General features: G+C 41.2%; 1 protein-coding gene across 3 annotated transcripts in view; it reads right to left on the bottom strand.

Moving 5' to 3' along the window:
• Positions 1–1,129: 1,129 nt before the first annotated feature.
• The window catches only part of gabrb2a (gamma-aminobutyric acid type A receptor subunit beta2a), a 28,167-nt gene continuing 8,199 nt past the window's right edge, over positions 1,130–21,097 (bottom strand). Inside the window, exons 4-10 of one of the 3 annotated variants that reach the window (XM_034543123.1) lie at positions 17,371–17,591; positions 9,132–9,214; positions 5,538–5,675; positions 5,134–5,286; positions 3,180–3,424; positions 2,577–2,717; positions 1,130–1,486 (exon numbers count right to left, since the gene is read on the bottom strand). In XM_034543123.1, coding sequence (XP_034399014.1) covers positions 1,130–1,486; positions 2,577–2,717; positions 3,180–3,424; positions 5,134–5,286; positions 5,538–5,675; positions 9,132–9,214; positions 17,371–17,591 — 1,338 coding nt within the window. Of the gene's footprint in view, positions 1,532–2,576; positions 2,718–3,173; positions 3,425–5,133; positions 5,287–5,537; positions 5,676–9,131; positions 9,215–17,370; positions 17,592–21,097 lie in introns of all 3 variants that reach the window. The other 2 variants (XM_034543124.1, XM_034543125.1) reach the window with 2 other exon arrangements.

Here is a 21,097-nt window from a genome sequence, read left to right as displayed (position 1 = left end):
AAACGCATCATACTTCTATCATTCAAATCTACTGATAATGATGATTGTGGATTGCCATATTTATGCAGCAACTCTGGTTGCAATGAAACTCAGCTCATCTATCAGCAAAGATCTTACACCAGCTCCAGTCGTGTTAAAGCCATTCTCCGCCTCTGAAGCTCCTCACACGATGACAGATAGTACAGAGGAGTCAAATGTTCCCTTTAAAAAAATAACACTTGGTGAAATGGGCTTGATTCTGTCAGCACAGCAAAAGCAAAACAAAAACTTGGCCAAAGCATCAGTGTCCAACAGTCCGGCTTCTTCACCGGATAACATGAGACCTTCAAACAACTGAGGCAGCGTCTTCTGTTCAGCATTGGCACCATAAAGCCTCACAGGGATGTCCAGAGAGAAGAGCGCCCCCTGCTGTTCACCTGTTGTCATCAGCGATGCTCAAACCATCCACCCAGGTGGGCCATCCAAAGCCAAAGCTGCAAAAATAGTAACTGACAGACTAACCTCAACTAGTGAAACTAAAATGCTTTGCGCTCCATCGTCATCATGACTGAGATGCAAATGAAATCAAACATAAGCATGCTTTTAAAGGATGTTTTTGATATACAGTAATTATAGGAAAATAGACTATCAAGGATGACTCCTTTAAAATCATTTATAAAGCTTTCCTGGATGCAGACAGCTCGGCTACGAAGTAAATAGATACTAAACAAAACAAATCCTTAAAGTATATGCAAACACAAGCATAAATATTTGATCCACAGAGTAAGCTACGAATGACAAATATTAGTGATATATTGAAATTCTGGAACAGGCACCATTTCTGTCTTTTTAAAATTCGCTCTTCTTTTTCGAGTGTTTGTCGATTAAAGGTGTTTCCCAAATCCTAAAAGAGTCACTGGTGACTGAAGTGTTGGGTGCTGCTGCAGTCCATCCAAAAGTCTTTGCTTTGTCTTCATTTTTTCTAAAATGAACCAGCTAAAAAAGTTGGTGCACTGTTTATCTCTCATTCTCTCTCTCTCTCTCTCTCTCTCTCTCTCTCTCTCTCTCTCTCTCTCTCTCTCTCTCTCTCTTGATTTCTTCCATCTACTTTAATCCCCCCCGCCCCTTCTTTGCAAGCTGGCCACCGGGTTTAATGGACGTAGTAGAGCCAGTAGACGACGTTGAAGAAGGAGAAGACGGTGGGGAAGATCATCCTGGACCACTTATCAATAGAGTTCACGTCGGACAGGTCTGGGATATTCACCTTGAGCTGGGAAGCCCGTCTCCGTAGGCGCGACTTCTTCTGGGCGTGGCGCTCCAAGGCGCTGTGGCCATAGTTCTGGCGAGCCATGGCTGCCCTGCGGTACTGCAGCGTCGAGCTATCATAGGCCAGCATGGTGTTGCGGGGGTCTCCGGGTGCTCCGAGGCCCCGGGACAGATCCCCGCCACCACCCATCTCATTCTTCATCTCCAAGGTGCTGAACAGGATGTTGTCGTCAGGAGTCATCTGTGTGAGGGTGTAAGAACAGGTGGAGCCATGAGAGGTTACTGCCTAGGGGAAATCTAAAAGGGTTTATCAGTCTAGTCAAATTATGCATAGCTATGATGATCATTCACTGTGTAAAAAATTCTGATGAGGTGCTAGAATGGGTAATGCAAATGAGTCAAAAATTGTGTTACACATTTTAAGCACTTTAAATTATTATTACTATTATTGATCATCTGTCAATCAATATCTGAGTGATAATATGACCACGAGACTATGAGATAACATTCCTGGAAGAGCACAACGCACTCCACAAACTAATTATCATGGAGAAATTTTCATTGTCATCTCAGAATTTCAACCAGAGTGGTTCAAATTCTGTCGATTCACAAGACAAACTGAATAACAAAAGAGAAAGCAAAGGAAAAAAATGTGACAGGAGAAGGTTGAGAGAAATAGTAAGGACTTTGCAATGATGGAGGAGAGGCTGAAAAGGTTTGGGGGCAGGTCAGGAAAGACGTGGGAAGTGAATTCGGATCAACATTTCTTCATCCATAGCCTGACTTCTGAGGAAAACGTCCCTATAATCCAATGCTGTCCCGCTGTAAATGGAGCTTGTTGTTTTTTGTTGTTTTTGTGTAACTCACAAAGCGAAGCCACTTATCTGGCACTATTCATCAAACTGCAAATTATCTCTTTCTCTCGTATGACCATCCGTGTTTGTCAATTGCTTCACTTAGCCTTAAGAGAGTTATCAATTTCCTTTGAGATTGTCCAGTATTTGTATCTAAATGATATTATCTAAAGAGAAGCGACTGATGTTTTCTTCTCTATAACCATATTTGTCATTTCCCATCAATTTAGATGTACAGCCCAGGTAAAGATTACATTAATGCCTGCAGAAATCAAACTGCTAAGTCATGTTTGTCAGGAAAATGTATGAAGAGCAAACCAAGAGAGGGAAAAAACACAATGGTGGGAGTGATGATCAAAGTTGCCTTTAAAATCTATAGAAATCAAAGAAATGCACAAAAACTACAGCATTTTCCTCTGATCTGAATTGATTCAGATTGATGACATTGTTAGTTTTGACTTTCAAAACCTCCAGTACCTTATTTCTTTGCTCGCCTAGTCCTAATGCGGCATCGTCCACAAAGATGGGATCCCACATCGAGTCATATGCGTCAATTTCCCTCTGTTTCATTCTGGCATACAGAGCATCATCTCTCTGAACTACATTTCCCACCAGCCACTGCAAGCATACAAAATCAGCACTGTTACTTAGGTGAAATCGTAGCTTGCCACACTCAGAAGGAAAGGGTGTTTTATTTTGTATGTTGCTGTTGTTCCTGCTAACTAAAGAGAAGGCTTTGGCACCACAGCGAGTGCTTTTTCCAAGGCGCCTTGAGAGACACAGACATATTGAGATAAAGTATAAGCCAATCATTGCTTCTGCATTCACTCTTTCAGATCCTAGTATGAGTAATAAAGTTGATACAGAAGGCAGTGAGAAATGGAGAGCTAGAGTAGGAGTAAAGAGTGCTGGTAAAGGACATCAATCATAGATCACAGCATCACATTGACCTTGAGAGGAGAAGAACTCATTTGCTCCTAGAAAGAAACACATAAAACACACACAAACACACACACACACACACACACACATTAATAGACAGCACAAATACCTCGACAGGAAGTCCGGCGGCACATGTACCTTGTTGGGGTCGGGTCTCAGCTTCTCGTTATTGGCCGTGGCTGCTTTCTCAGCCGCCTTCTTCTGCCGCTGGGGGCCCTGGCCGAAGAAGATGTAGTTGACGAAGGCGTACTCGAGCAGAGCCAGGAAGACAAACACAAAGCACCCCATCAGGTACATGTCAATAGCCTTCACGTAGGGGATCTTTGGGAGCGTCTCTCGCAAGTGGGTGTTGATGGTGGTCATGGTCAGCACCGTGGTGATCCCTGGATACCACAGGTCACACGGTTAGAAAGAAAGTGAAGTCTTTAGACACTGAAAGACATTGTTTTAAATATGAATTGTACAGTAAAAGAAAATAAGATTGTTAATTTGACTGAAAGTGAATTCAGCTGCATGGCTCTAGGAATGTCAATGTCTATCCGTTGGTCCAACACTTTGATCCAGACTGAAATATATCAACAACTACTGGATGGATTAAGACATTTTGTACAGACATTCCTGGTCCCCAGAGAATGAATCATACTTCATACCCTCACTTTTCCTCTAGCGCTGCCTGCAGGTTGACATTTTCAAGTGTTTGTTGGATGGCCATGAAATGTAGTACAAACCTTTTCCACTCAGGATGAATAATATTCATTTTGGTGATTCATTAAATTTACCATCATCGAAGCAGAATTTTTACTTGTCCAACCCATTATGACAAAATACCTGGAAAACTAGTGACATTCCCATCAGCCTTATATTTACTATTCACTCTTCAAACTGTCCACATACTATGAGTTACCATTATAAAGAAAGTAATGAATGAACAAGGGTGACTTGTTTTGGCGTACATCCAAAAAAGGATTTCAGTTGTGCTTGTGAACATAATAATTCATGTTTTATCACGTACATTGTATAACGTTTAGCTGAAATAATGTGAACCCATGTGGATAAAAAGATCCCTTGAAACCTCCTGAGACTGAAATTGTGTGTGTGTGTGTGTGTGTGTAAGTGTGTGCGTGTGTGTGTGTGTGTGCATGTGTGTGCGTGTGTGTGTGTGTGTCAGAAGGTTTAAATCCAATCATGTATTCAAATGGACACGGAACAAACTGCAGGCTATATAAAAGCACGTTGTAAACATCTGCTATTAGTCACAGCACAATTCACCTGTTTTTTTGACATACACACACTGTGTTTGATACATTAGTCATCTGCATGCACAATCTGCATTTGGTCAGATTCACACGTATTATAAATAACCCAGCAGTGTCGCTGTAGCATGGAACCTCATCTCTCATTGGCTGTGCTCACTCGCTGCACGTTCTCAGGACGCTGAGCAGAGACAGATCTTTCAATCACGTTACCCTCTGAATGTATCATCTGGGGCTCCAACCCGCATGTGTCCCACTCCAGAAAACAAATGGTGTGTGACAATAACGACACACATGAAGCTCAAAGCCATTTCCTCTGCTTCTCCGACCTGTTGTGCCCACGTTTAACACTAAAGGGAGCTTCCATTTCAGCTATTTGGACATTTATGTAAAAACAGTAAAATGTGCAAGATGCATTTATGCAAACGTTGACACCTTTCATTTGGCTGAAATTAAGCTGTGATCTGCCTCTGATTAGCTGGGATCTTCGACCAATGAGAAGCTCCGATAGATAGACAGGCAGAGAGAAAGACAGCATGCTTCAAGGTCGAGCTGCAGCGCATCTCGCTCTGTATGAGTCATGCATATAGTCATCTCTGAACAACAGACATTTAGCCAGGCGGCCAATCACACAACGCTATCACTCACATGCTTAGAGCTAATGAGAAAAAAGAAATAGTCAAAACAGAGATCAGACAGACATAATAATGTATAGATCTAAAACAAGTCTAAATGTACTGGGCGCAGTGTGTGTTAAATGGCTCAATTTATGCTCTGTTATCATTTAGCTTTGGGTTATTTCCCAGGGTCACTGTTCAGCGGTGGCAAGGCGATCCTACCCAGGGCCACTCTGGCAGCCGAGGCGTCGTAGTTGATCCAGAAGGAGACCCAGGAGAGGATGGTAATCAGGATGGAAGGCATGTATGTCTGCAGGATGAAGTAACCAATGTTCCTCTTTAGTTTGAAGCTGAGGGACAGGCGGGGGTAGGAACCTGAAGGAGGCACAGGGAGAGAGGAAGTGGGATGGAAATAGATTTTCCTCAATGGCGCTCACTAAAAACTATATTTTCTTTGACACCGGGAGCCTGCTCCATATTTTATGTGCATGTGGAATTTAATATTTAAAATATAACTATGGAATGTTTTAATTTACTCTACATTTTTCCTAATAACCTGTTCTCAGTGCACAGAAAACCTGCAGCTACAAAGTCAAGTACCAAAGACCAAGCTGGCTGTCATGTACCTGTAGAGAAGACCACATTTTTAGAGATGAGTTTATAGTCAACAATATCGAACTGAGGCAGCTCTATTCTGTCGACCCCGGACACGGCTCCGTCGCCACCACGCCAGTAAAACTCAATATCATCTGTGGTGTAGCCATCTGCAGAGGAGAAACCAAAGAGAAACATTAACATCGCCCAATAATGGTCTATAATACATCATAATGTCAAATGTCATTTTCTAAAGCAGAAGTTCTAAACCTGAGGGTCGAGACCCCCACAAGGGGTCACAAAGTACTTTTGAGGGGTCACAAGATGATTAATATGTTGCCTATGTTAAATGATCGTTTATTTTTTCTGTATGTTCTTTGTATCTTTTTTTTAAATTGTTCGATAGGACAGTTATCATTTCAGCCTCTTGAAAAACAACATTAAATAATGTTCTTAATTGATGTATGGTGAGTCACTTAAAAGGCAAAAAGCTTCAATATGTATACAAATTCAAATGAACTGCACATACAGTATATGGGGATCTACTGGTGTTTATAGTGGAGAAAAATAATCAACTCCAATGCATTTAAAGGACTATGAGAAGAGTAATGTTGGGAGCAAAGCATCTTGCATTGGCCACACGTGCTATTTTAAAGCTACATAACACAGCAGAGATTTGAGATATGTTTGTTGCAGGCGGATGCAAACCGTTGCAGTTGCATTTGGGGGAATCAAGTGTTGCAGACTGTCTCACAGTGTCGCAGGCAAACATGGAGCATCCATCTCTATTCTACTTTGTCTGCCTCACACTCAAAATAGAGGGAGTGATCTATTAAGATGTGATGAATAATTAAACTGCAAGGCTTTGAGTTTTTTAAATTAACACGCAATTCTTCTTGCTGTGGCACTGACATTCAAGGTAAAGTTAATCATGGTGCTTGTGTTGGACTGTGATTGGTTGGACCATAGTTAACTTCACTAGGCCTTTTTCACAGCAGACATGTTGACTTGTCAAAGTAGGGAAAGCACAGGTGTTACTAACAATATCAACAATAACTGTGTTCCACATGCACCGGCATGCACACCACAACACAATGAAACTGAAGACGTTCAGCCATTATTAAACATATTATTTACACCAGTGTATTTCCCTCTGTGACATGTCAATGTGTCGACTGTGAAAAAGTTAAGGTTGCCGTTATTATACTTCCAACAAATCCCATTAAAAAACATGTGTTTTCCCTTCTCTTTACAAATTCCTATTGAATATGTAAATCATGAACGACAGCTCACAGATATATATCAAACATGCTAAATAATTTCCTAAAACGGCTGAGCACTGCAGCTTTTAGCAATTTCTTTTTAAACTGGAGTAAATTCTGTACTTGTTGGGAACTATTTTCCGCTGCAGATTAAACCCCATTTGGAGCTCTAGCAGTGGTTCTCAAATAGGGGTTAGTGTACCCCTGGGAGTACGTGAAGGCACTCCAGGGGGTATGTGAGATTTAAATATAAATATTTTAAATTAGCATCCATTCAAAAACCCTGTAAAAACTAGTTATTTAATAAATATGTAATTAATATAAGTGTAAGCTTATAAACTGAATTGTATATATTCTATATTAAATCAGACACTGATGGCACACGCTGTGTATTACATTTTTTTTTCATCCAAAAATGCTTTGCGCTGGTTAGGGGGTACTTAGGGGGTACTATTTCACAGGGGGTACATCACTGAACAAAGGTTGAGAACCACTGCTCTATAGGACTGCGTATGTGTGATTGACTCAAAATAAATGTGTGTGTGTGTTCATGAAGGAACATCAACAATGGAGCTCTATTTCCACAGAAGAATAATTTAGACTTTGGCTACACAAACAATACTTGTTAGTAGGATCAATTTATTACAGATGTTGGTCTTTTAATGGGATGTGTTGAAAATAAGAAAAATATAGATTATTTGCAGCCTCATTCTTTAACTGTGGCTTTGGTGAAAAGAAACACAGAACACACTGAACACACTGTGGCTTTGAAGCATAATGTAGTTGATGTTGAAATAGTACATCAGCAGATACACTAAGCTCTCGCTACACGCCTGCATTATCATCATTCCAGCCTTGTGCAACCCCACATAACCCCAATTAGGTCCACCATAGAGTCCACCATACTGCAGTTTTGATGTGCAGCTCAGTTCAGTTCTGATGAGCCGGGACTGGCTGCCATCAGGAGGGTGTCGAGGAGTTTGAGAATGGGAGGTTTTGGCACGAGGAATGTCGTAAGGGAGCATTTTATGGCTCCTACATAACTAGTCAGTCAGTTTGTAGCTCCATTAGTTCTGGACCATTGTCTCTGTTCGGAAAGATGTATTCATTCTGGGCATGTGAGAGAGACAATGCAGTATGAGCTATACATATGCGTACATACGTGGGTGTGTTTGCATTTGTATGTATGCGCTACAAAAGATATTCCGTGTTAGAGAGGTAGAAATCAATTATTGCTCAGTGCAGTTCAGCATGTGAGACCAGTGGTCTGAGCCACAGCAGTGAGCTGCTGATGTATCACAGGATCTGGGATTTTAATACTTGTGTCTGTTAAAAATGCATCAAGTTTATCAAGGGAAGTGAGAGTTCTCTGGGCTCATTAGTCTGAATAAAATAGCATGCTCTGGCATGAAGCGATTCCAACGTTAAAACCATTGCCAGTTAATCCATATGAGAGCAGATACTGCCTGGTGATCAAACTGGAGCTCTGTGTGTGTGTGTGTGTGTGTGTGTGTGTGTGTGTGTGTGTGTGTGTGTGTGTGTCCATTTTGTGTTGGGCTGCCTGAGAGAGGAGGAGGAGGAAAAAAAGAGAGCATGAGTGATGGAGAAAGAGATAAAAAAGGCTGGGAGAAAAAAAAGGCGAGGATGAGACTGTGCATGAAAGGAGATGAGAAACGGAAAGAGAGAGTGATGAAGAGAGAGATGGGGAGCATAATGGGAGAAGAGCAGCGAGAGACGGTTCTGACCCGAGCTGTTTTTGTGCTGCTTAGCGCTGCTGGCAATAGCGTGATCAAACCCGGAAAGACTGAGCCCTACAACACATCCCAGCCCCATAATCCTTTTCTCCGGGGACCCAGATAAAACACGCAGAGGACCTCGTCTTTCCTTCTCATGTTCCTCTCCCCTCCCTCCCTCCCTCCCTCGACTCGAGAACGCCTGATCACGTACAATTACAAACTCCATGTGAAATGAGCTCTTTGTACTGTACAAACATGGAGGCAGTTTCGGGAAGAAGCTACACACATAACATCCATTATCAGCACACCCCTGAAACACTGGACCTAATCAGGCTCCTCCACGCCTTAGGAAGCCACTGCAGTTGGAGTTGAATTAATTAGGCTGGATGTTATCAGTCAGTGAGCCATTAGTGATGTTCCTCTTCTTGATACGTATCTCTTGATATCTCATCAGCCTTTCTCAGCATTTTACATGCAGTCCAATCAGACTTCCTTTTACCTTGCTGCCGCCAAGCCTGACAGACTGTTTTAAAACCAGATTTCAGAGCTGCATGTGTACGTGGGATCTGTTTAATTCTACGTCTACGTGTGGGCGTGAGAGCTGGTTGTCAGGGACAACAGTACTTACAGCTTTCAATCTCCAGGGTGCAGTTTTGCTCATCGAGAGGGTAGCGGCGCAGGTCCATCATACAGGCTGCCGTTGTGGTGATCCTACACACAGAGTGGGATAGAAAATATAGGATTTGTCAAAGAGCTCAGGCTCAGGCAGCCCAGTTAATTTCATTTGACCTTCAAGGCAGAAGTCCTTTTACCTCAGGAGCACCTGATATAGAACCATTCCTCCAAAAACAACAGGGCCAAATGGGAAATGTAATCAAATAGGTGAATCAAGATCAACTCACAATCAAATGCTGTTGGCCAAGTCTGAGAAAGTCATCTGAACAGAAATTTGTTGAAATAAAATATACTCGTTAATAAAGTGGTCGGCCATAGCTGTGCTCTCTCTGTCCCTTTAATATGTATTTACTGTTGTAAGGGAACGCTTCTCCTTCCCACATTTATACTCTGGTATGTTTTCATTCCTTTCACCCTGGTGCTGGCCCACAAAGCCACAAAAAGCCCAGGTTTATTATTGGTTTGATGCCCTTGGACCAGTTTCTACTAAAATTTTATTTGCATTTTTGTAAGTTTTATGTTTATCTCAATGTTAGATTTTGTGTACAAAGGGTGTCGGTGTGAAAAAAGAGTAAACTGCTTGCATTGGACCACCCAATATGAATATCTGTTCAATGAATAATTTAATTAATATTTGTAGCAATTGATTTACTGAGTGACAACAACACTTTTCCTCCTTCAGATGTCTACAGATACTCAGGGATCCTGGACTGTGATATGACTTTAGCTTTAGCTTGAGAGTTTGCAGCATTTTTAACACTCTTTAACAACAAAAACTCATTGTAAGCAGGTTTTAGATATGCAGTGTGTTCATACTGGAAAAGTGACAAAAATAAGTAAACTAAAAAAGCACTGCGGTTGCACACTACTGTCCCACAATGCAATGCAAAGAGAAAATGGACTATCTAATCAGATCCTTTGACTTTCATTGTCAAAATGTATTGTCTTCCATTAGTGCACCTATTGTATCATTCCCTGTTAATAAAATGTGCTTTTTCGTAGTGAAATGAAAACATACAGTATATGCAAGTACTGCTGAATGTAATATGGAATTGGGACACAACACTTATTTTACTTTTAAGTAGATAAAACAAGGTCACACAATCCTGTAATAAAGTCTCGCTGAGTGCCAGCCAGCTGCATCCGACAGGTTCACTCAGAGCGACTTACTTCCTGTTTCACACACGACAAGTTGGACAGAGCTGAGACGGGCTGGCACCCGGCCGTGCTAAAATCCCGAGGCTGTCTGAGAGAGACTGGACACACAATTTAACTCTAGGTCTAAGTCTAGCATCCTAGACTAGGATAGCCGGGAGATTATACATTCGGTTGTAAGTGTGTGCGCATCTCTATGTCTGTCCCCGGCTAATCTCACATACTACTGGACACATCAACCTAATATATTATAATATAGTGTTCCTATATATATATATATCCTCCTATATATATATACACAGACAATACAAACACGTTCTACTTCTTCTGCGAATTACGGTGTAGCCTTCAGTAGCAATTTCTGATCAAACTACACTATAGCATTCATATTTCTGTTTTTGCAACATTTAAACATTTTGTTTAAAATGTGCTTTAAAATTGATTGGAAACATGGCTAATGACTGCTGACTCCTCACAACTCTTAACTGGCCGGTAGGGGGGCACACGTAAGACCCCTGGTCTCATATCTCTGAAACAGCTGCCAATCACAGTTAAACCTGATAACAGCAGCTCAGGAAAAGGAAAAGCTTTACTTTATGTTTTGATGGTTTCAGCGTGTCACAACATAAGCAAATAACCACAAACGTGCACCAAAAGACAGATATTCACTAATAGAAATACAAATTAAACACATTAATTCCCATCCTCGTATATATATATATATATATATATATATATATATATATATATATATATATATATATGCACACACACACACACACACACACATACATATACACACAAATATACACATATATACGCATATACATACATACACATATACATACATACACAGATGCATATACATATATACATATATATATATATATATATATATATATATATATATATATATATATATATATACACATAAATATATATAGACAATTTTGGAACATAAATGGAAAACCTTTTTCATCAATAAAACAGGAAGCTGTTAAAATACTTTATCATAATGTTGCAAAACTGATATATAACATCCAATATTGCCATAACTCAGTGCTGCTGATTGAGTTTTAGCATTGAACACAACGTCCTAATTCACACAGAGATATTAAAGGGATGGTGTTGTCTGAGTGTATATATCATCATGTCACCTCCAATCCTACTGGGTGAGATGGAGGGTTTGTTTAATGTATAAACAGAAACAATTAAAAATAAAATGTCATCGAGGGGAAGTGTCCACTTTTGAGCCAGTCTAAAAACACACTTTTGGAATTGTACACATTTTAGAAACATTTTAAAGCTCTTCCCTGTTTAGCATAATGGCATAAACTAGAATAAACTGTTGTGCCATAGAGCGAAGGGATACCGTAGCAGTAAAAACTAAATCACAATATCTTTTCTCTCTTAACTTCATCATAACTACAAACTTATCTTGAAGAGTGCTTTGTCTTTAATAATTAAGAGCAGAAGTTTATTTGAAATATGTCTACATAAGACTTGGAGCTCCCCTGGGCCCAGCCTGGCAAGTTTAGGATTTCATTTTTTGAGATGTAGAGACGCACAGTCTCTCTCTCTCTCTCACACTCAGGCTCTCTCTGCTTCCTTTCTCTTGCTCTCTGGGCTCTTACGTAAGAGCCAGTTAGCAGGGCCATGGTGCACTGGGGAATTAACACAGGAGTCTTATATCTGTCCTAGTTTTACCCCTTTTATGGCCACAACTTACTGGGACGGTGTGCTCACCAGCCAGTCAGTCATCATCACCACCACTAACTCATCACGGTGACAGAGGTAAGCACAGGGGAAAAGCGGAAATGAGGCCAAAATGGCAGGGGTAAAAATAACAGCCTATTTATAGCCCACCTACATCATCAGCAGAAGTCTCGAAGATTTTTTTGTCTGAGACTCTGCATCACTGATCAAGAGCTGCTTCTGCATCCTCTGGCCAAGCTAGCATGTCCAATATCCTCGATAACAATTAATAAACAGCTAATAGCGGAGGAGGAGGAGGAGAGACGGATGAGGATTTCTCTGCAGGATTCCCTCCCTGTCTTCGCCTCTCCTCCTCCTCCTCCTCGTCATCTCCGCTGCAGCGAGAATCTGCCGTGGACCTCTGAAGTAGCAGCAGCAGCAGCTCTCATGAAGCACAGGCTTGTTTGCTCTTCATCAACATCAGGGCCGGTCCCTCTCTCTCATCCCAACCTGCCGGAGGAGAGGCCACGCTCTAACAGATCACGCAGATTCAAACACGCTACATTTGCTCTGCGTCGAAGCTAATAGGACATGGAGCTCTAAAAAAAGGCTGTTCTTTTCCGTCTGTGCATGTTCCATCACAGTTCAGCCAGTGTGCGTGCGTGTGTGTGTGTGTGTGTGTGTGTGTGTGTGTGTGCTTGGACCCCCCCTAAGGCAGCCTGTGCACCTTTATTTCGAATGACCTTGTTTACGGACATAACACAACCACCACAAATTCCCAGACAGAAGCTCATTTCGAGGGAGCATCACAGCAGAGGCTGAATGCAGAGATGTGTTTGCAAGCAGGTTACAAACCTGGGTACCTTTAATTAAACTGACATATTATTAAATGGACATTATAATGAAGTGAGACATTAAATTAAGATGGAGAAGCTTCCTCCATTTTGGATAGAGAGCCTGTGTTGAGCTGAGGAAACATAGCATGCAGGAGGATTGTCTCTCTGCTCAGGCACCGTTGCCAAATTTGAAAATAAAATGTCTGCAGTGGCAACCAAGAGAGTCCAGCATGTGTCAAAGCATGCCAAATCATAGGAGAGGATTCTTAAATTCAAAGTGCACGCTCATCTGAACACATACAACATATAACCCACCCTGTCGGATCAATAGTTTGAGAGAGAGATGGATAACTTTTAAGGCGATGCTAAACCCATAATGATGTTATTGACAGAAAAGAAGGCTTATTTAAATCCCTCTCTTCCACCACTCAGCAGCTTTCTCCTCCTGGCCATGCGATGTCATCTATTGAGCTGTAGAGTGGAACACTCCTCGCCCAGACAAAAGAGAACGCCAGTCTCCATAGCACAAGGATGTGTCCTCTCACAAAAGGAGATACAATATTCACAGAGAGAGAGGAGGGAGGGGGGAAGACAGGAAAGGGAGGGAGAATCCTAATAATTTCTCCATTTTGAATGAAGTCTGACCTTCATGTCTCTTTCTTTCTCTCTGGCTCTCCCTCTTTTCTCAACCCCTCTCTGTGAATTCCGAGTGACATGCATCAGGAGTCGTGCACCAAATCTCTTTCCTTCTTTCCTGCATAAAAAGTTTATGTTTTTTTTCTTGTGTGTGTGTGTGTGTGTGTGTGTGTGTGTGTTTCTTTTCTCGCAGCCTGGGCGGTATCTGTGTTATTGGCTGAGCCTTTTCAGGGGCTGGATAATTAGATCAGACTGCCTCTTCCCGAGAGTGAACTGAGCTCTAAAGTGACAGTTGGGAGCACTGTTGTAATTTTTTCTGCTCCTCCTGGTAATTGAAGACCAGGATTTGGCAGGATTGTGATGCATATATCCAGGGAATAAGGAGTAAACAACACACTCACCCTTCCTCCTCAGCATGCACCCCAACAATAACACTTGCCCACTCGTACACAGACAGCCACCCACCAACAGACACAGATACTCCACACGCAAAAACATATAATGCGTCCTGCAAACTAAATAACACTCTAATCTATTGGTGTCTTCCCCAGGTGTAGCATTAGACCATTTTTAGTTAGTTTGCACAAATCCACGTTCACCTTTGAGGCCAATAATATGTTTCCTTTTACCCCTTATTATTCAATGATTTAGTGAGACAACATTGCATCTTACTTACTAGAGTTTAAAAGGAAGCAAACAAGCAACGAAATTAAGCTGGAGACTAGATCATTAATTTGTGTTTGTGTGTAGTTTCAACAGTTGGTACATTGATAATAGACTGTTTGATTGGCTGGGTTTTGGGGTGCACAGGGTGTTGATATCATGTACAAAAATATAAGTCCCTATTCAGTATTTCCTGTATTTTCCAGCACGTATGAAGGTCAAGGTCATGGCTAAATATGCTACAAAGCATATCTACTCTGTACACCAGTATAACACTCCCATTAAGATAAAGGTACACAAAACAGACTAATTTCCAGAAGAAATGTTCAAAACCGCATAGGTCGACACATCCTGCTCTAAAAACACCAGCTCCTACAGTTCCCATCATGCAACTGGAAGCCATCTTTTCATTAGACCTTCCGTACTGGATACACACTCTTTGTTTTCATCCTGATGACATCAGTATGACATCATCAAGATTGACAAAAACATTTAACAAGATAAAAGTGCAAAAGTGGATCTATAAAACGGAGAAATCCTAAAGCTTCAATTAAAAATACAATTGGATTTGAAACTATCTTTAGCGGTGGAAAGTTACATTTATTCTAGTGCTTTACTTCTTTACAATTTTCAAGAACTTCTAGTACTAGTACACTACTTGAGTACTTCTATTTTGTACTACTTTTCCCTCGACTACATGTATTTGACAGCTCTATCGTTACTTTACAGATGACGATATCACAAAAACATGATCAATTAAAATGTGATGCAATTGTATAGATACAGTATGTAAACTGGATTACTTAGCACGACATTGACCAAACACATCAATAAAAAGGTGCACGCATGTGTATGCATTAGTAATAACAATTACATTATAGATATGTAATAACATAACTTGAACATAAACATGATGACAAGTACTTTTTGCGGACATTTTACTGTTAATGCAGGACTTCTAGTTGTAACAGAGTATTTCTACATTACGGCATTGCTACTTTTACTTAACTAAATTATCTAATTACTCCTTCCAAATGTACACTTATGATAAGGAGTGATGTGAATTAATAACCAAACAGATAACAACACAGACAGGACGTGTTTTCACATACAACCTGTTTTCCCGGGGAGGACTCTGAGTCTCCTCTCAGTTAGCCATCCCCTCCACATCCACTAAAGCCCTGCTGTTGTAACCAGCCGGCCCGTCTCTCCAGGTATGTGTCAGCGTGCTCACAGCGCAGAGGCATCTGGCCGGGCTGACTCTGACAGAAGCTTGTGTCTGGACTTGCTAGCATCAAATAAAACCTGGACCAAACCCACGAACCAAAAGATGGAGAAGCCGGGAGGCAGCGGCACTGACAAGGACAACGTATCCGAGGTAACAACCACATCTCTCTACTGCACGTGTGCTCGGGCTTATATAATTGCGTCAGAGAGTTATAAATTATATTTCTTGACTGTTGAAATAAAATGTAGCGATGAATAATCTGGTGCAGTGCAGATACCTACATTTTTTAAGCAGTCTTTGCACAAGAAGTGCATCTCTGTTTCAAGAGAATGACTGAATGCTGCAACATCTTGAATTAGCAACAATAATCTCATCTTTTAAACACGGATACTAATCTGAGATCATTCGCGCGCGTGCAGTCACACTCACACACACGCACACACACACACATATATGAAGAGGAGGCAACAGATCAGAGGAAGCAGCAGCACAGTGATGGACGGGCTGTGCTAGCTTGTGAAGTCAAATACGCAGCATCAGTACAAATACAGATTCAGTGTTTGTATTGAACTACTACATTATTGATTATGAGTTATCAATTATGGATGCGAGTCTCCTCAGAGGCATCACAGTCCAATACCACAAAGAGATGTCTTGTAGATGGGTTGAACCCGCCTGCACAATCAGACTCAGTTTGGCTGTTTGCACCACCCTGCTTTATTATTGATCACAACCAATACATTATTGATATTGATGATCATCAGGGGATGCGGAAGGCTAAAACATGGAGGCATAGTGCTACTCTTATACACAGTCGTTAAAGAGTGATTTGGCTTTCTTACAATGTAAGTCTTATTTTCATACTAACATACTTTCTAACATATGAAACCAGTGAAGGCTGAGATTTGGAAACATGGTGACCATCCAACAAATGAAATATGATCAGGCAGTTTAACCAAATGATCTAAACCACTGGTTTCCAACCATTCGGTCTTGTGACCACACAGAAACCACACAATCACATTCTCAAGTGTCTATGTGCTGTAACTTCCATTTCAATAGTTTGAATGATCTTAAAAGTCATAAAGAGGTCAAATTATCCAGTATTTCAGCCAAAATATTAAGAAAGAAAGGCACAAAACATACCTAGTTTTTTTGGCTTTCTCTAAGAATTGTGTTTTGTCCTTTCAAATAAACTTTTGCTACTGCATTTTATTAATTTAAATATGGGACTTTTCAGTGTTAGCGCTCTGTAATTTCAACCTTAATCTGTTGTAATTAAATTGTATCTTTCTCTTTTTAAATCCTGTTCAAATGTGTCTTTTTATTTTTTGGTCTTTATTTTATACCTTTATCCGTATGTATTTTTCTGTGCTAAAAAAAATCATTGCATCACTGTTGAGAGGTGCGACACAAGTAAACCCACGTGCCTTCTTGTATCTTCTCTCCAGTCTCGTTAATCATGTCAGAATTACCTTGCAACCCCTTGGGCAGTCCCAACACCCAGGTTGCAAACCCCAGATCTTAAAACACCAAAATATGTCTATAATTTGCCTCATTGCGCTTAACTTAACTATGACGGCTTATTACAACATACAGTTTGCGTTATATTTTTGCCATTTAGCTAATCTGGTTTTATCTTCATTTGACTGCTTGTGTTTCTTGCCCCATCTATTTTCAGCAATGTTGCTGCCTTCCAAGATCTCAGATATTAACTTGGTGTGTAGAATATTATTAATACCGAAAAACAAAAAGATAAGACCCAAGTTGTAAAACAAAATCCTTTCACTGTAACTGTATGTTGTGTCACGCTGAGCAGGAAATTGAATAGCCGCAATAGTTTGATTCAAAGTTGGAGTTCATTAAAAAGGCTCAGTCAGACACAATGTATGTCCTGCAATCACATTACTTCATTATGCATCGTGATCAATCCACTAATAGTCATGACACTGTAGGAAGGGCATTTGTAAAAGGCTTACCTGAGTCCATAAAGCACCGTGCCGTCGGGGTGGAGACGGATCATTCTGTTCTTGACGGTGACGCCGTGAACGAAGGACTTCTTGTCGTTGAGGAAGTAGGTGTCGGGGACCCACAGCTGATCTGCCACTCGGTTATCCAGAGTCAGGTTGTATGCTATCTCAGAGTAGGAGAGACGCTTGTCCCGCCATGCTTGCTGGAAGTACATCGTCAAGGTGTAGTCCTGTAGGACAGAGGGGGGGGGAGTCCATTTAATGAAGCCAGTGCAGCACTTCAAAGACAAGCTCATAAGGAGAACCACTGACGTTAATTCCAATATGGAGCCAGTAAACACTTTCAACTCAATGTACTGGCTAAATCTTTCAGGTGGTATCCGATTATGTTTACGTTCCACAAACATCTCAACTGGGGAACATGTCAAGCACACACAGCATGTCATCTCACGCTCATATCTGAACATGAAAGATATGTGAAAGGCCACGGCCTGTACTAGGGGCCATGGTAGCCAGGGCGGGGGGGTTAATATTCAACTATCCTCACTTAAATTTGGAATCATAACCAGAAGGGAACTTTCTCCGCTGGCTGACTCTTGTCTCAAGCAAACACTATCTGCTTAGACTTGAACCGAATGACTCCACTTTAAAAAAGTGGTTTACAGAGACAATACCACTACTACTCAGTCTTACGCAAATGGGGCTTTATCCTGGTCCCTTTTTTGCTTGGTTTTGCTTCTAATTCTGCATAATATACCACCAAACTACTGAGATTTGGGTGAGCTTTTCCAGGTTGGAAAAGAGGCATTCATACTGTACAGCTTGTTTTTAAACATGCTATAGCAGTACACTGTATTTCCTCCTCCTCTCTCTCTCTTTTCTCTGCTTCTCACTCTTAAAAAAGACTTACACCCACACAGCCACAGTAAAACACAGCACTGCAGTTGGATTTGCTCTGTTGCAGTGTATTGCAGTGCAATCGATGAGTAGGAAAACAAATTAAAAAATACGGCCCGTGAAACGAGGCCCTTGAGCATTTACACCAGGCAGCCATCATCATTACTTATCGCCGTGTTTCTATGTTTCTAAGCCTTTTTTTCTATCATCACACATTGGCGTGACACTGCAAAGCCACTTTTGCTCTTAAACTCTTGTCGTTCATTATATGCAGTGTGCGCGACCAAAGCACTGCGTAAAAAGGGCATCTAAAAATACACGTGCTGCTGCCATGTTGATTTTTTCAGGAGTGAAAAGTCAAGCGAGGACGGCTGCATCCTTATCCTATTTTACAAGAGTTCCCACTGAACCCTCCTCTCACACTTGCTCCCTCTCTGTCTCATTATCAGCCTGTCGATCGGATATCTCTATCACCTTTGGGATCGTTAGCTTCTGCCTGCAGTCTCAATGAACATCACCCACTGAGGCAACATATCCTGCAATACCTCCCTTTCTTCTCCACTACCATCCTTCGCCATATTGATGAAGGAACACGGAAAAATAAGCAGCTAGAATCCTCTGAGAGGAAGAAGTTAATAGCAGAAGCTAAACCTCTCTCTGACTAAATTAGAAGACTGAAGCTAAGAATATTAACTGGAGCCCTGTGGTAACAATCTGAGCAACATGAAGCAGAGATCGTGTATTAAAATGGAGTCACAGACTTTCAGAAACAAGCTTTCTGTATTATTTTTGATACAACTGGAGTGAAATGTAATTTGACATTATGTTGGATATGGTAACAAGGGAGGGAGAGTGGTGTGTCACACACTTTTGCATTCATAGCACTTAATTATCACATTAATAGGATTTATTTATTATTATAATTTAGGTTGCAGCTCGCAATTATTATCTCAAATCGTTTAGTCTTTAAAATCGCAGAACACTGGGAAAATCTTAATTATCCAACAAAGGTTTATCAAAATAGCATGTTTTGTCCAACCAACAATTCAAAACCTCCAAATAATCCAATCACAATGATAGAAAAAACAAAAAAAACAGCAAACCCCGCCAACGGAAAAGCTCAAACCAGAAAATGTTTCTGCTCGATAAATGATTTCCATTAATGATTAACTGTCAAAACAGTATGTTACTTATCTTTTGATTGATAGAATTGACTAATGATTTCACCACCAGTAGGAGTTTTGCTTATAGGTTGAGTTCAAAATAATTTCCTCATTCACTCACTCAATCGTCAAGTCAATTCTAATTTATACAGCCTAATATCACAAATCTCAAATTTGCCTCAACGGGGCTTTAAACCTGTTCACAACGCCCTTGATCAGATGAGGGAAAAACTCCTCAACAGGGAAAAATGGAAGAGAGCTCAGGAAGAGCAAGAGAAGAGTCATAGGGACCAAAATAGCAAAATTACAGTATGGAAAAACCATCACTACTCCCAATATAATTCAATATTTTACACTATAGTGGTTAGTAGAATTAGATGTTTGACACTTGACATTTGTCTGGTCATTTTCTGGTCACTATAAAATGTTGAACGGTGCATTGTAGAATTATTAGCTGAAAGTTGGACATTACTTTTTTCAACATAATCAATGCAATTGACATTCATAACTAGAGATCTAGTACAGCTCTCTGCCAGATGTGTCCGCAATGCCCATTGCTCGCTTGTGTGATGGAATGAATACAACCCACAACTGCTTAACCCCCAGTCTAGACACAAATGGGCTGTAAGGCGTTGCCATCCACACTTCATTCAAACTCCTAAAACAAGCGGCAATCGACTCAAAGCCGTCATATAACACACGTCACACAATCTTGGCCAAAAACCCAATCAAACTCACCAAGCTGTCTGGCCGTTTAGCAGTGGCAGCAATGTACTGAGCAACGTGTGAACTGGTAGTTCCTGCAGCTGTCCTAAACAATGAACACGCTGAGCAGTGCCTGGGGGTCGGCGATGCACTTGCCAATCAAGATTAGTGAGTGAGGAGTCAGTAGGCAGTCAATTGTGGCATGAAATGGGCAATAAATGCAGTTTTGAGAAAATGTGAGTCACTGCAACCGCGAGAGGTCCTCGAGCATTCAGCCACAACTAGCCACCCAAAATATTCCACAGTTTTCTGCGGCAGAATGCGAGATTAGCCTTGGACAGACACAGCGGTGCACACTCACTCACAGACGCACGCACACACAGAGTGGATGACCTGATCCTCCTGGCGGAGATAATGAGTGATTCTGGACACAGCCCCTGTGCCGTCTTCACAGCAGACATTGTGACGTGTCGCCGTTGGAAAAGCACAGGTGCTACTAATAACATCAACGATGGCTCCGTTCTATTCAGGATGTCCCAGCAAGTCATGACGGCGTGACAGTGAGCCAACATGCACAATAGCAGAACTGCTCTTATTTCTTTTCCGTGTGTGCGCATTAGTGTGTGCAGTGCCCCGTTGTGTACGTTTGAGGGGTTTAAAGGTGATGCACAGCTCCAGCACAGAGAACACCTGGGCCTGCACGCTGCCTCTCGGCTGCGCTGTAAAATGGCAGCATAATCACGACCACAAAGATGGTGCCGTTTACCTTCGCTCGGACATCACATGACAAAATACAGCTGCCTTCCCACTCTTTGCAAAACATTTGCAACGTAAAGTACTGTACTGCCAGGGAGTACAATTTGTTCTGTGACAGGTGAAAGGGTTGCACTGTTCTGGTGTAACACAAAGAAGGGAAATCATGTTGTTTTCAGGAAAACAAGGCAACAACATGTTCATTGCTTTTGTTTTTT

Source organism: Cyclopterus lumpus, chromosome 10 (genome assembly GCF_009769545.1).
Source record: "Cyclopterus lumpus isolate fCycLum1 chromosome 10, fCycLum1.pri, whole genome shotgun sequence".
In the NCBI taxonomy this organism is placed as follows: domain Eukaryota; kingdom Metazoa; phylum Chordata; class Actinopteri; order Perciformes; family Cyclopteridae; genus Cyclopterus; species Cyclopterus lumpus.
Note: the sequence above shows the minus strand (reverse complement) of the source record. Positions and strands in the feature narration are given on the sequence as shown.